The 13,810-nt window shown below is 37.5% G+C and overlaps 2 protein-coding genes across 3 annotated transcripts in view; one reads left to right on the top strand and one right to left on the bottom strand.

Annotated features, from left to right (window-relative positions):
• The first annotated feature begins 1,651 nt into the window (after positions 1-1,651).
• PLA2G4A (phospholipase A2 group IVA) overlaps positions 1,652-13,810 on the top strand; it is a 160,069-nt gene continuing 147,910 nt past the window's right edge. For both annotated transcript variants that reach the window (XM_082613763.1, XM_082613762.1), the window contains exon 1: positions 1,652-1,738. The gene's annotated coding sequence lies outside the window, so the exon portion shown is untranslated. The remainder of the gene's footprint in view (positions 1,739-13,810) is intronic.
• Positions 11,550-12,077, bottom strand: LOC309799302 (double homeobox protein A-like; the record flags this gene model as incomplete). The annotated part of the gene is made up of 1 exon (XM_082612260.1): positions 11,550-12,077. The coding sequence occupies one exon, from the start codon at positions 12,075-12,077 to the stop codon at positions 11,550-11,552; it is 528 nt and encodes a 175-aa protein (XP_082468386.1).

The raw sequence follows: 13,810 nt of genomic DNA, 5'->3' as shown, positions 1-13,810 counted from the left end.
AATAGTGAGCTACAACTTTTTATTATCAAACTGATTCGAGCACTGTGAAGCTGCTTTTCAAAGGAGTCTTTCTTCACCAGGGTCTTAGGATGACTGTGCCCTGCAAAACATATTCTTTCTTTACCTGGGGAAAAAGGTAAAAAAAACCAGTAGTTGCTCTCTGTTCCTCTACTTAGCACACTTAACCTTTCAGAAATTCAGGATCTTCTTTGGAAAGAAAACAATCTTGACTTCCTGAGACACCACAGGCCTTTTTTTAGGAAGGTGAGACTGATAGTATAACAGGTGGAATTTATAGGAGAAAATCAAGACAAAAAGGAGTTGAATTCTGAGCTACAGAAAGTAGATAATCCAGAAGATTTAATGATGGGGTCTGCAGAAATTATATTCTTTGAAAATGTTATAAGAGAGATAGGAGAGTGTGCTCAGTGTTAGATTAAAGACAAAATTAGAAGATCCTGTGTTTGAAAAACAAAATACACTAAATGAATGTGTCAGTCTTTAAAAACACTAATTTTTTGTTTTGTTTTGTTTTAAGATTTTATTTTCTTGTGGTAAGAACAATTAACATGAAATCAACCCCCTTCAGTTTTTAAGTGTACCCCACATTATGGTTGACTATAGATATAATGTGGTACAGCAGATCTCTCCAACTTCCTCATCTTGCTTAACTGAAACTTTATGCTCACTGATTTGTAACTCCCCATGCCCTTGGTAACCACCACATTTTAAACTTTTTATCTTCAAATATATTTAGTTGCTCAGAGTTTGATATTCAGAAAAAGCTAAATGTAATGACTAATTATTATGGTGTTCATATTAGCTACAGATTAATACTAAAAAGTTAGAATTAAACAGTCACTTATTCTTTTTTTATAAATGAAATTGATTTTAGTAATATAAGTAATATAAGTTCTTTTGGCCATGCCCTGTGACATGTGGTATCTCAGTTCCCCAACCAGGGTTTGAACCCGTGCCCCCTGCAGTGGAAGTTGGAAGTTCACAGTCTTAACCACTAGACCACCGGGGAAGTCCCTGGTCATTTATTCTAACTTTGCAAAAAAACCCAAAAAACAAAATAACCCCTCAAGTTTCTGTTATAATTCATAGTTAATTGCATGATAACATCTCATGGATGATTGATAAAGAATAAAAAGAAAGAAGTCATCTTGTAAAGACACTAATTGATTCTTGCAGAATTTGGATAAATTTAAACAATATACCTTCTTTGTTACAGTGATATCAGGTATTTGAATTTACTTTGCATATTTCTAATTTAACCTGATTTGATTTTCCCCCCTAAATCTCAACATATGTGTTACATTCTCCAGTATGCTCTGGGTTATCCATCTTTTCAATTGAGTTCTTACTTGTTTGGAAAAAAAGGAGGAAGCAGTAACTACTTAAGGACAAGAAGTATTTTCAGACACACACATACATAGACTCCATGTAATTTAGGACTGTTTAACTTACATATTATTTAAGCATGTTTTCTGACTTCAAACTCCTAGTTCTGTTAAGTAAACATTTACATTTAACATATTAGCTGCTCTGAGTACAACGCTTTTCCTCCCTTCCTCCTTAATTCCACCTTAACATATCTGCAAAGAGGAAAGGAAACCAGCTCACATTTTAGCCCCTCCTACCAAGGATAAGACTTGAACTTCTCTGTGGTCCCGGGCTGAGAAAGGATCCTGACAGAAAGCTAGAGGCGTAAAGGAGCCTGAGGAATCTCATTGTAAGTCTGGGAACTGTAAGCAATATATTTACTCTTCCCTCGCTCGCTCCACTTCTCTCTCCCGCCCTCCCTAGCTTTTAGTTTGTATCTTGCTTGGAAGGAAGAAAGGACGAAGGGAAGCCTAGGATTCACCGCTGCGAAAAGTCTGCACGTCCTCTGAGTTTTGAAATGAGATACAGATGAGGGACCTTAATTTCCTTCTAACAAATGCCAGTTTGCTTTCTGGGGTCTAAATGCACTGTGGAATCCGACGATAAGGATTTCCTTCATGTACAGCGCCAAAAGAAAGCGAACGTTCAGAAAGGCAGTAAGGGCTCTACTTAGCGCTCCACGTGATGCCACCCGGTGGTTGCCTATTCCCATTATTGAACAGCCTGCTCTTTGACAGCCCTAAGGATCTTTAGCGAAGAAATTTATCAACTAATTTAAGGTTTAATTAAAAAATAATCATTTCGGTTACTTATGCAAAGCATTCCTGGGTATTTAATGTGTGGCAGTGTTATGCAAAAAAACAAACAACATTGAAAAATTAATTGTATACTGACTGGTATTCTGATTCGTCCTTCTAAGTTATTTGACATGCCAGGAGAACAGAGCTCGAAACAAGATATTGGAAAAGATTTGCTCAAATAAAAAAGCTAAGTTTTGAGTGTGAATACTATTTTAGTAATTTTGTATTGGAAGCATTTGTTAAAAAAAAAAAAGGCATTTGGATTTGAAATAATAGTGGTTTAACTTATTTAAGTTTCCTAAAACTTGCACTCATTTAAATCTTAAAATTAGTCATTTTTACCTCAAAAACTAGGACAAGAAATGCTCTTTATGTTTGTTGATGATGTAAGCACTTATTCATCTAAGGCAGATGGAGAATACTAGAGGCGGACCATTTGGATGGGTGTCAGTTCTAAGTTATGGTATTTGCATATATGACCCTTTGGGTTCAAGGAGAATTTCTGTTTTGTTTTGTGTCTGTTTGCTGCATAAATTTGGAATTGTAGCCTAAGAGATGTTTGCAGGGAATAGTAGTGAAAGAAACCTTGTTAAGAGTTTTAAAATTATGTTCTAGAGATCTCTAGACCTTGCCAGTCAAGTTTGATATTGGGATTAAACAACAGGTATTTGTTTCTTTCAGTGAGCAGAGGAAGAGTTAAATTTTAAATTAAGCAATAACTGTGAAATGCATAGAGAAGTGTTTAATCTGCATTTGCTCAAAGCAGCTTTACAAACTTCCTGTAGGGGAAGCACATTTTATGGGACAAGAAACTAAGAAACCTATTTAGTAATTTTCCTTGTCCCAATTAAACATAAATGAAAAATATCTCAAAAGTGACTTGCAATGTTAAAATGCTTTCTTTCTTTCTTTTTTTTTTTTTACATTTTACTTTTATCAGTTTCTTGCTAATAGTACCTGATAAAGGTCATCCCACAGAGATACTTTGGCCTGTGTTTTCAACCCATCAGTATCATTCCTAGTGTCTCTGCTTAGAAAGCAAAGTCATAAAATGAAATCATTTGCATTAAAAAAAATATGTTCCAGGAATAAAAAAGAGGAAGACAGAATTAGCTGTGTTTCCTTTTCCTCTCTTACGTCTTTTTATTTACCATCAGTTGTTTTCTTCCTCTTGCTTGCAGATTTTATAGCATTAGCTGTTCTCAGCTTCTTCTTTTTTGTTTGTTTTATCACAGACCCTTTTACAAATCTTATGAAAGCTGTAGACTCCTTCTTAGAATAATGACACTTATGGTCCTCAAACATGCACAAATTTTGAAATGCCTTTAGGAATTTCACAAATCCCCCAAAACGATTCATGTCGTGTGAAAACATAGTATTTCTTAGAATTTCAGAGCTTTCTGATGATTTCAAATAATTAGCAAATTATTTTACTTATGAGTAAAGAACTGGCTTACAGTGAATATTGCACTTATTCAGTTAGTGTTCTGGAACTCTAATTGGTGTAATAGAAAAACTACTGCCTGGAAACCAAATGACCTAGATTCTAGACTCCACCCTGATAGTAATTAGCTGCACAATATTAAGCTTGCCATTTTTCTGTAACATCTGATACTTTTTATTGCTGAATGCAATAAGTAAAACATAACAGGGAAGTAAGATACAAGTTATTTTTTATTGGATTGTGGGATGTCTATATTTGCTGCTTTTGTTCCAAAATTCCTAATGATATTTCCCAGCATAATTATGTTTTATAACATTCTTGTTTATTACAAAGATAGTTCATGCTTACTGTTTAAATCCTGTTACATATAGAAATTGCAAAGAAGAAAAGGAAAATTGAACATATAGTCCCTGCCAGGGGTAACTACTTTAAAAAAATTTATTTATTTATTTGATTGTGCTGGGTCTTTGTTGTGGCAGGCGGGCTCCTTAGTTGCAGCTCGTGGGCTCCTTAGTTAGGGCAGGTGGGCTCCTTAGTTGTGGCACATGGGCTCCTTAGTCGAGGCAGGCTGGCTCCTTAGTTGTGACATGCGAACTCTTAGTTGCAAGGGGTAACTACTTTTAAAATTTTATTCATTCAATCAAAATATTTATTGGGTAACTAGCATGCATAAGCACAGAGACAAGGAATTCATGTATATACATCTATTTATGCTTCTAGACATTTTTCTACACATACACTCACATGTAGATTTTACAAAGTTGTGATCACACTTGTTAAAAGATAAACTGAGGCATATTAAAACTTTTGAGTTCACTTGAGCAAAAATTGATTGGCATGGCGCAGTGCCCAGCCAGAAGTGGTCAGGAGTACTTCACTGACATGATATGTGGGAGAGAATTTTATAGAGAAAAAGCAGAAGCAAAATAAGGAATTTATGGATTGGCTACAGCTTAAAGCTTAGTTGGCTGTTTGTGAATGACTGTCCTTAGGTTTCAATTTTGTACCTTCAAGGCATTTACCGGCTTAGATTTTGGTTTGCTGATGTAGGCTGCAGTGGCATTAGAGTCACCTTAGTCTAATGGCCTCCTTGTTTAATTAATTTAGCACACTGCTGATGCTGTTTCATAACATGCTTCCACTCAATCATGAGATTTTCTCTTAAAACATATTTTTATATTCATGTGTTATTTTATATTCATTCATATCTTAAATATTACTAAGTCCCTACTATGTGTCAGACACTATGCAAGTGATGGCAATCTAGCCATGAGCAAGAGAGTATGGTTCTAAGATGTAATTTTTAGTCTATGGAAATGTTGTATTGGCTGATTATAAATTGCTGGATATTTAGGTGGATTAAAGTTTTCTACTATTATAAATAGTGTTTCATTTAGGACCTCAATATAAATGTTTGTATACATCTTTGTTTATTTCCTTTGGATAGATTCTTAAAATGCATCTTTCAAGTTCTAACAAAAGTTCCACTAATTACAGGTTATGAGATCATAAGCCAAATGCTTTACCAAAATTTTCTTTTCTCAGCTGTAAAAGAATAATAATAATAATAATAATAATTGAGTATTTGGAGGATTTAAAAAGCATTTAGCAAAATATTGTAGAGTACTAGTTATTATTTTTGCCATTTTGCTCTTGAGAAAGATTGGATCCATTTATCAGTAGTATAAGAGAGTAGAATTTCCCTAAGCCAACATTGTGTTATCACTCAAACAGAACAAACAACAACAAATCCAAAAACTGAGACAATTGTTATATGAAAATGGTATCTTGTTTAAATTTGCATTTTTTTTCAGGAATAAGGTTGAACAATTTTCATGGTGGACACTTGTATGCCTATGTTTATGCATTGCATCTTTCAACGTGATTTTTAAATGTTTTTTCAGTTTTAATTTCTAATATGGTAAATATCAGTGGATATAACTCACATAATCAAAGGCCTTTTGAGGTCCTCAATAATTTTGAAGAGTGTTAGGGGCCTTAACATGAAAGGCTAAATTTTGAAATGGAAATAGAAATTCTGTAAACATTGCTTTTTTCAAGTTTAGAGGATTGTTCTTATTGTTTCCTGATACCTTTGCTTTAACAATGGGTGAGATGCATAGAAAAATGAAAGCAAGTCATTTTTATTCTCACAGTCTGTCATCTTCTACAAAATTCAGGGAGCTTGAATAGGTTTCCGAGAAGAGGGCCAAAACCCTTGTAGAATCTCCCACAGCTTTAGGAACATCCAGGCTTGCTTAATGCAAGAAGATGGAGCTAGAGATAGGTCTAAAGGTTACAGGATGATTCTTTTGAAAGGTTTTGTAAGAAAAATGGTGTCCATGTTTGTCAAGAACCAACTTAGAGAAAATGAATATAAGCTTTAGGCCATTTATCTTGTACTCCTTGGCAACTAGGGCAGTGACAGTTGGGAGAACCAAAAGGTTGGTTCAGGGGTTCTTTCCAGAGAAGACATTAAATAGAGCAGATATTGTTCCTGCCTTTTTTTTTTTTTTTTTGCGGTACGCGGGCCTCTCACTGTTGTGGCCTTTCCCGTTGCGGAGCACAGGCTCCGGACGCGCAGGCTCAGCGGCCATGGCTCACGGGCCCAGCCACTCCGCGGCATGTGGGATCTTCCCGGACCAGGGCACGAACCCGTGTCTCCTGCATCGGCAGGCAGACTCTCAACCACTGCGCCACCAGGGAAGCCCTGTTCCTGCTTTTTGATACCACTATTTGCCTGAGAAAAAGAGATGTGCCCAAATTTTGCTACTCTTGCCATTCTGTGATTCTCAGTTTTTTGGATTCTCTGTGATTCTTAGTCTACCCTCAGAACAATTCTTTGAAAATACAGTTTATCTCTCCTCTATACAAATATAAAATAAGCTTAAATATTGATAATTCAGTGCTCGCCATAAGCAGATTTATGAACTGCACAACCAGTCTGATCACTTATTGAATGAATTCAAATAGCTTTAGAGAAACTCAGCAATCACCTATAAGTGATCCCGGTCAGAGTTTAGTAACCACTGAGTCAAAGATGAAGAGCTGAGAGATCAAGTTGCACTCATTTTCCTGGAAGGGAAAGGGAAAGGGAAGGGAATGCACTTGTAAATCAGCTGCTCCCTTTTCCTTAAACTTCCTCTTCATTTGCTTGACTTCTGGAGTCTATAGGGAAATTTAGGTATTTTAGGTAACAGTATGTTTTGAATTAGAAAACAAATATCTAGGGCTTCCCTGGTGGTGCAGTGGTTGAGAGTCCACCTGCCGATGCAGGGGACACGGGTTCGTGCCCCGGTCTGGGAGGATCCCACATGCCGCGGAGCGGCTGGGCCCGTGAGCCATGGCCACTGAGCCTGCGCATCCGGAGCCTGTGCTCCGCAACGGGAGAGGCCACAACAGTGAGAGGCCCACATACCACAAAAAGAAAACAAATATCTATAATATGTGTAATTTCAGTATTCCATAGTACGAAAAACTCATGTATTTATAACACTCAGGTTAGTTTTTCATTTTATTATTTAATTTACAATCTGTTTTCTGATTACCTAGTTTGAGAAACATATCAGAGGGACAATAATACCTTTCGTTTGCATAGCATTTTGTGGTTTATAAAGAGATTGCTCAAGAACTTTATTCCCACAATAACCATGTAGGTTAGCAGAGCAGATATTCACATTTTGCAGATGTGAAAAGATATATCTCTGTTGGAAAGTTAAATAGCTTATTTAATATCCGAGTCTTATGATTTCCATTTTGATGCATTTTGTATGCTTCAATTAACTAATTGATTGCTTTATATTTCCAGTTTTGATGCATGTTATTTAAGACTGTCAACCTCCTCCTATTTGTTAACATCGGAAAAATTATAGGGGAAGAACCAGAAAGTACACATCCTAATGCACGTTTCCATATTAACTCAATTGTTCTGCTCTTATAACTGGATTACTGATTGACATAATAGAGGAAATTGCACAAATTTAAGAATGATTGAAGAAGTAGCATATGATTTAGAATTTCTTATTTTGTAACTATTTAGCATTTTATAAAGATATATGCCACTTTAAGACAATAAAGTATATGAAGTTTAATCCAAAAATACAAAAGAGATGTATTATGAGTTGTATAAGAAACACTAATTCTACCAATGGTTTTACTTTCATTTGGTAATAGAGCATTTTTTTAGAATATTCTGAGTATAACCTACAGAGCCTATGGTTCTTTTTGGCTCATTAATCCTGGTGGTTGGCATAAAGCATTTGTATCAAAATGGTTTCTCTGACCTTGGATTTATCATTTGTAGAAAAAAATCATTATTATTTTACCTTTCCGAACAACCCAGTAGCTTATGGTATACCAGGTATTCCTTTTCAGTAGTAAAAATCAACTTTAGTTATAATGTTGGCTTATTATACATATGTATAACTTCATAACAAATAATACATAGTAGGTCATGTTTGACTGCTAGATGCAACTTCACCACTAGAAACATTAGGTCAGCAAATGGCTTCTGAATTTCAAAGTCAGTAAATTGACACACTTCCTATTTGCCTCATACTCTTACATCCACAGCTTTAATAAGATAAGCAAGTTGGGCGCAGTACCTCAGCAATAAACTGGGGTGTTAGACTCTGTATGTATTCTTGTGGGATTCCTGGATCTGTAATTGTAGAAGAGACAATGTCTGCCTGGGTTAGTCTAGGGGCAGGAAAATGGTGTCTTTAAGTTTTCTTCAGGCTCTCTCTTATTTTTCTTTTAATTAATTAATTAATTTATTTATTTTGGCCGTGCTGTGTGGCATGCAGGATCTTAATTCCCTAACCAGGGATCGAACCAGTGCCCCCTGCAGTGGAAGTGTGGAGTCTTAACCACTGGACCACCAGGGAAGTCCCCAGGCTCTCATTTGTTATTACTTGAAACAAAAGGGTAATCCATTTTGTGGACTGTTTACATGTAGTTGATGCAATATTATGAAAGTAGTAAGAAAACTAATTTAGAGCAATTAAGTAAGAATTTATAGAAAAGTACTCTGGAGTAAAGTATCTAAAGGTGCATGCAGTTATGAGGATATGCTGTGTAGATTCCGGCATCTATAATTAAGATATCTTAATATCCATCAGTCCCTTGTTATTATCTACCACAAAGCTCAAACAGGTATCAACTTCCTTCCCATTTAACTATCATGAAGAAGAGGCAGATGAGTTTAAAACCGGTTGAGGTCATGAACTTAGATCTCAAAGAGGTAGCACTACGGCATTTCTGTAGGTCATGGAATAGTCTTCAAAATCACTACTTTCAGTGTACAATGGGAATTCATGTTCAAATATAACTTCAAAGTATCATTATATCATTGATTAGTAGAAGATGCTATTAACATATTTTAGGAAGATTTCTCACAGCAAATTTAAATTCTAATTTAAAGAGATTTCTTAGTTAATTAAAAATTTAGTTGCAAAATATTAAGATGGTTGCTTATAATCTGCTGCTTGGTACTTATTTTTTGGGGTAGTGACAATCAGGGATTTATATTTAAAATATATAAAAGTCCACAATGTTTATATGAGATATTTTTTTTCTTATCCTTATCACTGACGATCCCTCTGTTGTCAATGAAAAGCAATAAAAGAATCAGTTTTGTGAAACTCATTCAGTGTTTACAGAAAATTTTACTATCTGCTTAAATTATGTGTTAAATTGATAAGTTGGCCTGGTTGATTAATACCTTATGAGCTATTGTCACAATGAAAAGAACATTCTTGTATGAATTACAATTTTCTGTGAAGAAAAGAATTTCTAGATACTATTTCATGAATATATGTAGCATGCCTAGGAAAAGAGTAGGGAAAATGTACCTTTTAAAATACTTAGAAAAGGAAGAGGTATTAGAAGCAATTTAGATAGTCTGTACTCTCTTTTTCACTTAAGAATTTTACCTGTTGGGTCAAGAAAAAAAAAAGGCAGATGCTAATATAATCCAGGAATTTTTGATCACTGGGCTGTGCATTTAGTCTTTCACCAGTTCAGTATGTTTTAATTAATATGAACTACATGCTAGGCACTGTCCTACATTTAGGGCATACATGGGTGAATAAAGAGTTCATTCCCTCTTGGAGGAGAGAGATGATAATTAAGCAAATAATAAACAAATAATAAAAGAAGCAAATGACTTTAATAGTACAGGCTAACCTGGGGAGGTGAAGGATGGAAAGGTTTCCCTGTGAGGTAAAATTTAAGCCAAGATGTGAGGGATGAGAAGCCAGGTGTGGGAGGTGCCTAGAGTGAGGGTAGTGTGGCTCAGATGGGGGCTCCAGGCAGAGAACAGCATTTGCAAATGAGCCTGGAAAGGAACAACCAAGATATCAGATGGAAAACCAGTAGTTAGGATGATGTCATGGGAACAAAGGAGGGAAAGTGCTTCCAGAGAAACAGAGGATAGGAAAGTGATGACCATATTTGAAAACGTGGAGGTCATTAGTGGTCTTTTTTTAAATTTTTAAATATTTATTTATTTGGCTGTGCCAGGTCTTAGTTGCGGCATGTGGAATCTAGTTCCCTGACCAGGGATCGAACCTGAGGCCCCTGTATTGGGAGCATGGAGTCTTAACCACTGGACCACCAGGGAAGTCCCTCATTAGTGGTCTTGATAAGAGCAGTTCCAGTGGAGTGGTGGGGACTCAGTGAGATGGCAGAAGGGATAGGAGTGGAGGACTCTGAGGACATGGATAGGTACAGTGGGAACAAATGGCCCTTTAGAGAAATCTGTCAGTAAACCCAGCATAAAAATGGAGACATGGAGGGAAAAGGAATATGGAGTTATGGGAGACTGTAACAAAGCTAGCCAATCAGATTTCCCAGTAGAAGGTAAAGGTTGATTATTCAGAAAAGAAAGGCATGGCCGTCAGAGGGAAGTACTTGAAGAAGATAGAGGGATTTTGCCTCTAGAGAGCCACGTGTGGGGCTAGGTCCGCAACAAAAGGAGGAACTCTGCCTCCTTCATGACAGGGAGAAGGAGAACCCAAGTGCCTGGACAGAGGAGTTTGCAGATTTGCTGGTGGGAAAATGGGAACTTCCCCCTGGTGCCTTCTGTTTTCTCAGTGAAGGGAGACGAGGTCACAGCCAATAGTGAGGGTGAGGTGAGGCGAGAGACTTGAGGGGGAGAGGAAAGTCTTTCTAGCATGGGACTTCAAGGGCACCAGAAAAACTTAGAAAGGCGTTGTGTAGTGGGGAGAGCCTCTTTGAGTTCTGAGAATGTAAACCTAAGATTAAAAACCAGTCTGCCAGGTTAGGTCGTTTTTCTCTAGCTATGTTTTTTTTTTTTTTTTTTTTCACTAGGTTGCAGATTTATTGCAAAAGATATTAAAGGATATGAGTCAACAGCCATCTGGGCGAGGTATGTGAGAAGGGGCTCTGAGCTTCCATGCCCTCTTCAAGTACATTGCTTTCCTCTCCGCCATGCATTCACTAACCCAGAAGCTCTGAACCCCATCCTTCTGGGTTTTTATGGAGGCTTCAGTACATCAGCACAGTTGATCAAAGTCACAATACCACATATGTTTTGATGATTTTTACTTGAATCGGTCATTTATTTGTATGACCATAAAAGTGGTATTAATAAGTTTATTTTCATTGTCCTTGAGATCTGTTGAACTCTGAATCTAGATTCAGTCACTAGGGCTGTGTGGTACTTTGTATCATCTGCCTCTGAGTCCTGAAGTCCTGTTTACTGTCTCCAGAAGATGAAGAAGAAGGTGAAGGTATGTTTGGAAGGTTATGTTGCCAGGAAGAGAACTGATCTGGAGTCCAGGCTGATGACATCAAATACACTGAATTTGTCTCTCTGTTCACCTTGTTCTGGCTCCAGGGAAATAAAACAGTCACTAGGGAGTGCCATTCTGTAAACCTTGAATGCGCCCATCTCAGAAATCTTGTCCCTGGTTTTGTCTTTGGGCTGAAGCTTCTTCGGGTTCTCTTTTTTTCTGGATATGGAGTCTAGATCTTCGGTTTTGAAACCAAATCTGGACTCTTGACTCTGGAACCCCAATATCTTCAGCAAGTTGCTGTCTGGAATCAGTCCCAGGATAAGGGTTTTCCATGAACGCATTCATGAGAGTTTGTAATTGGGAAGAAGTGTAGCTGGTACGACATCGTCTGTCTCTCACACCTTGAATGTTCTCTTCAGGGTAAGCTCGGTCTTGTCTTAAGTCTAAGTTCTTCTCAGGTCTTTTCGGGAACCTGTGCCTAGCTCTTCGAGTCTGAAACCATATCTGGATCCTAGACTCTTCAGTGTTGACTTCCAAAGCAAGTCTTTGTTTGAAGGCATAACCTGGGTAAGGTTTTTTGTTGAATGCATTGATGAGGATTTTCAATTGCTCTTCTGTGAATTTGGTGCACCTGCGTCTACACTTTGTTGCCACGGCCTTGTATGGAGAGTTGTCTTCGGCCATCTTGGAAGGGAGCTCCGAAGCCTGGTTCCACCAAAAGAGAGATGTCTAGCTATGTTTAAATGCTAGGAGCAAACCCAGAGAAGCCAGAAGTCTGAGTTTTGCTAGAGTGGGTTTTTTTTGTTTGTTTTTGTTTTTGAGTGTGAGTTTTTAAAGAAAGAAAATCTGGAAATCCTTAAAATGAACAACCAATACACTAAGCAAACAAAACAAAACACCTAAAACAAAAATGCGTAGAAATTCATGAACTTGTAGAATACAGATCTTTTTATCTAGGGTAATTATTAACTAGTAAGGAACAGTCACAAATTGGCTTGATTTCCAGCATTTAGTCGGCAGGGATTCAGTCTTTGTTCCTTTCAAACTCTTGGTTTCCTTGCCTAGCCAACTGCTAGGCCCAGTTCTACACTTCAGCGAATCTCAATGCCTTTACCTGTTCTAGGAGCCATCATGCTAGGCTCCGTTTCCTTCCTAGTTGCTAGAATTGTTTTCAGTTCTGAATGTTTAACCGTGGCCTTGCCTGCCTTTCTTGGATATCTAGCTAAGTTCCTGTGTAGAGTTTATATCTTACCCCTCAACTTTACCTACTTTACTCCTGCACTAAGGCCACCTTGGTGCTCCCTGAAAGACAGTGCTTTGTAGACTTGGAACCATTACAACTCTGCAATGTAAAGAGGGCTGAAACATTCAGTAGTAATAATTGACCATTGAAAAAGAGGGTCTTTCTTTTTTTTTTTTTTTGCGGTATGCGGGCCTCTCACTGTTGTGGCCTCTCCCGTTGTGGAGCATAGGCTCCGGACGCGCAGGCTCAGTGGCCATGGCTCACAGGCCCAGCCGCTCCACGGCATGTGGGATCTTCCCGGACTGGGGCACGAACCCGTGTCCCCTGCATTGGCAGGTGGACTCTCAACCACTGCGCCACCAGGGAAGCCCAAGGGTCATTCTTTTACAACTCTGTTAGCAGGATGTTCTTTCTTCAACCTGACAAAAATCTTTCATTTTGCAACTAAAAGTCATTTCCTTCTTTTTTTTTCAATCTTTAGAGTTTTAGAGAACAGCTGGTTATCATAATCACCATAATCAAACTGATATTCTTTTTAAGAACTAAAACAATTTCATTGAAATACTGACTCTCGTATTTCCTTGAAGTTAAAAAAAAAATCTTCTTTTAATAAATTTTTAATTCATTAGCCATTTCTCATAATTCCTTCTATTGAAGTGCTTTAGTTTTACACTGTTGATGGCCAGGGGCTTCCGTGAATGGAAGCAGTGAGTCTGTGTGGGTCAGGCTGGGCAGGGAGGTGGGGAGGACAGATGCACTTGAGTTTGCTTCTGGCTCAGATGTTTCCCAGATGCACTGCTTGGCACTCAGGAGATGCCTCTTTGTCCTCATTCCCTCCCTACCTCAATAAGACATGTCTATCATGTGTTGGAAAGTCATCCTACACTTTATTCCTGGTTCTACCCATATATCCTTAGGCTGTGGTATAGATATAGTTATCGAACTTCTTCCTGTCCAAAATGAAGGGGAGCATGTAACATTGCTTTTGTTAATTTCATATTTTTACAAAACCCATTGAGGCATTATATCTCATCAGCAGAAGCTCAACTGAAACATTCTTACAGATTTTATTAATATCCTTGGCACTGTTCTCCATTGTTGATCAAAGGTTGAGGAAATGTATATTTCACAATTTGGAGCAAATGAGTATTTCTAGTTCATTTCAACCTGTGTT

This window comes from Mesoplodon mirus (assembly GCF_964341445.2).
Source record: "Mesoplodon mirus genome assembly, chromosome: 3".
Classification (NCBI taxonomy): Eukaryota; Metazoa; Chordata; class Mammalia; order Artiodactyla; family Ziphiidae; genus Mesoplodon; species Mesoplodon mirus.
The sequence above is the reverse complement of the archived record's forward strand: the minus strand, read 5'-3'. Positions and strand labels throughout refer to the sequence as shown.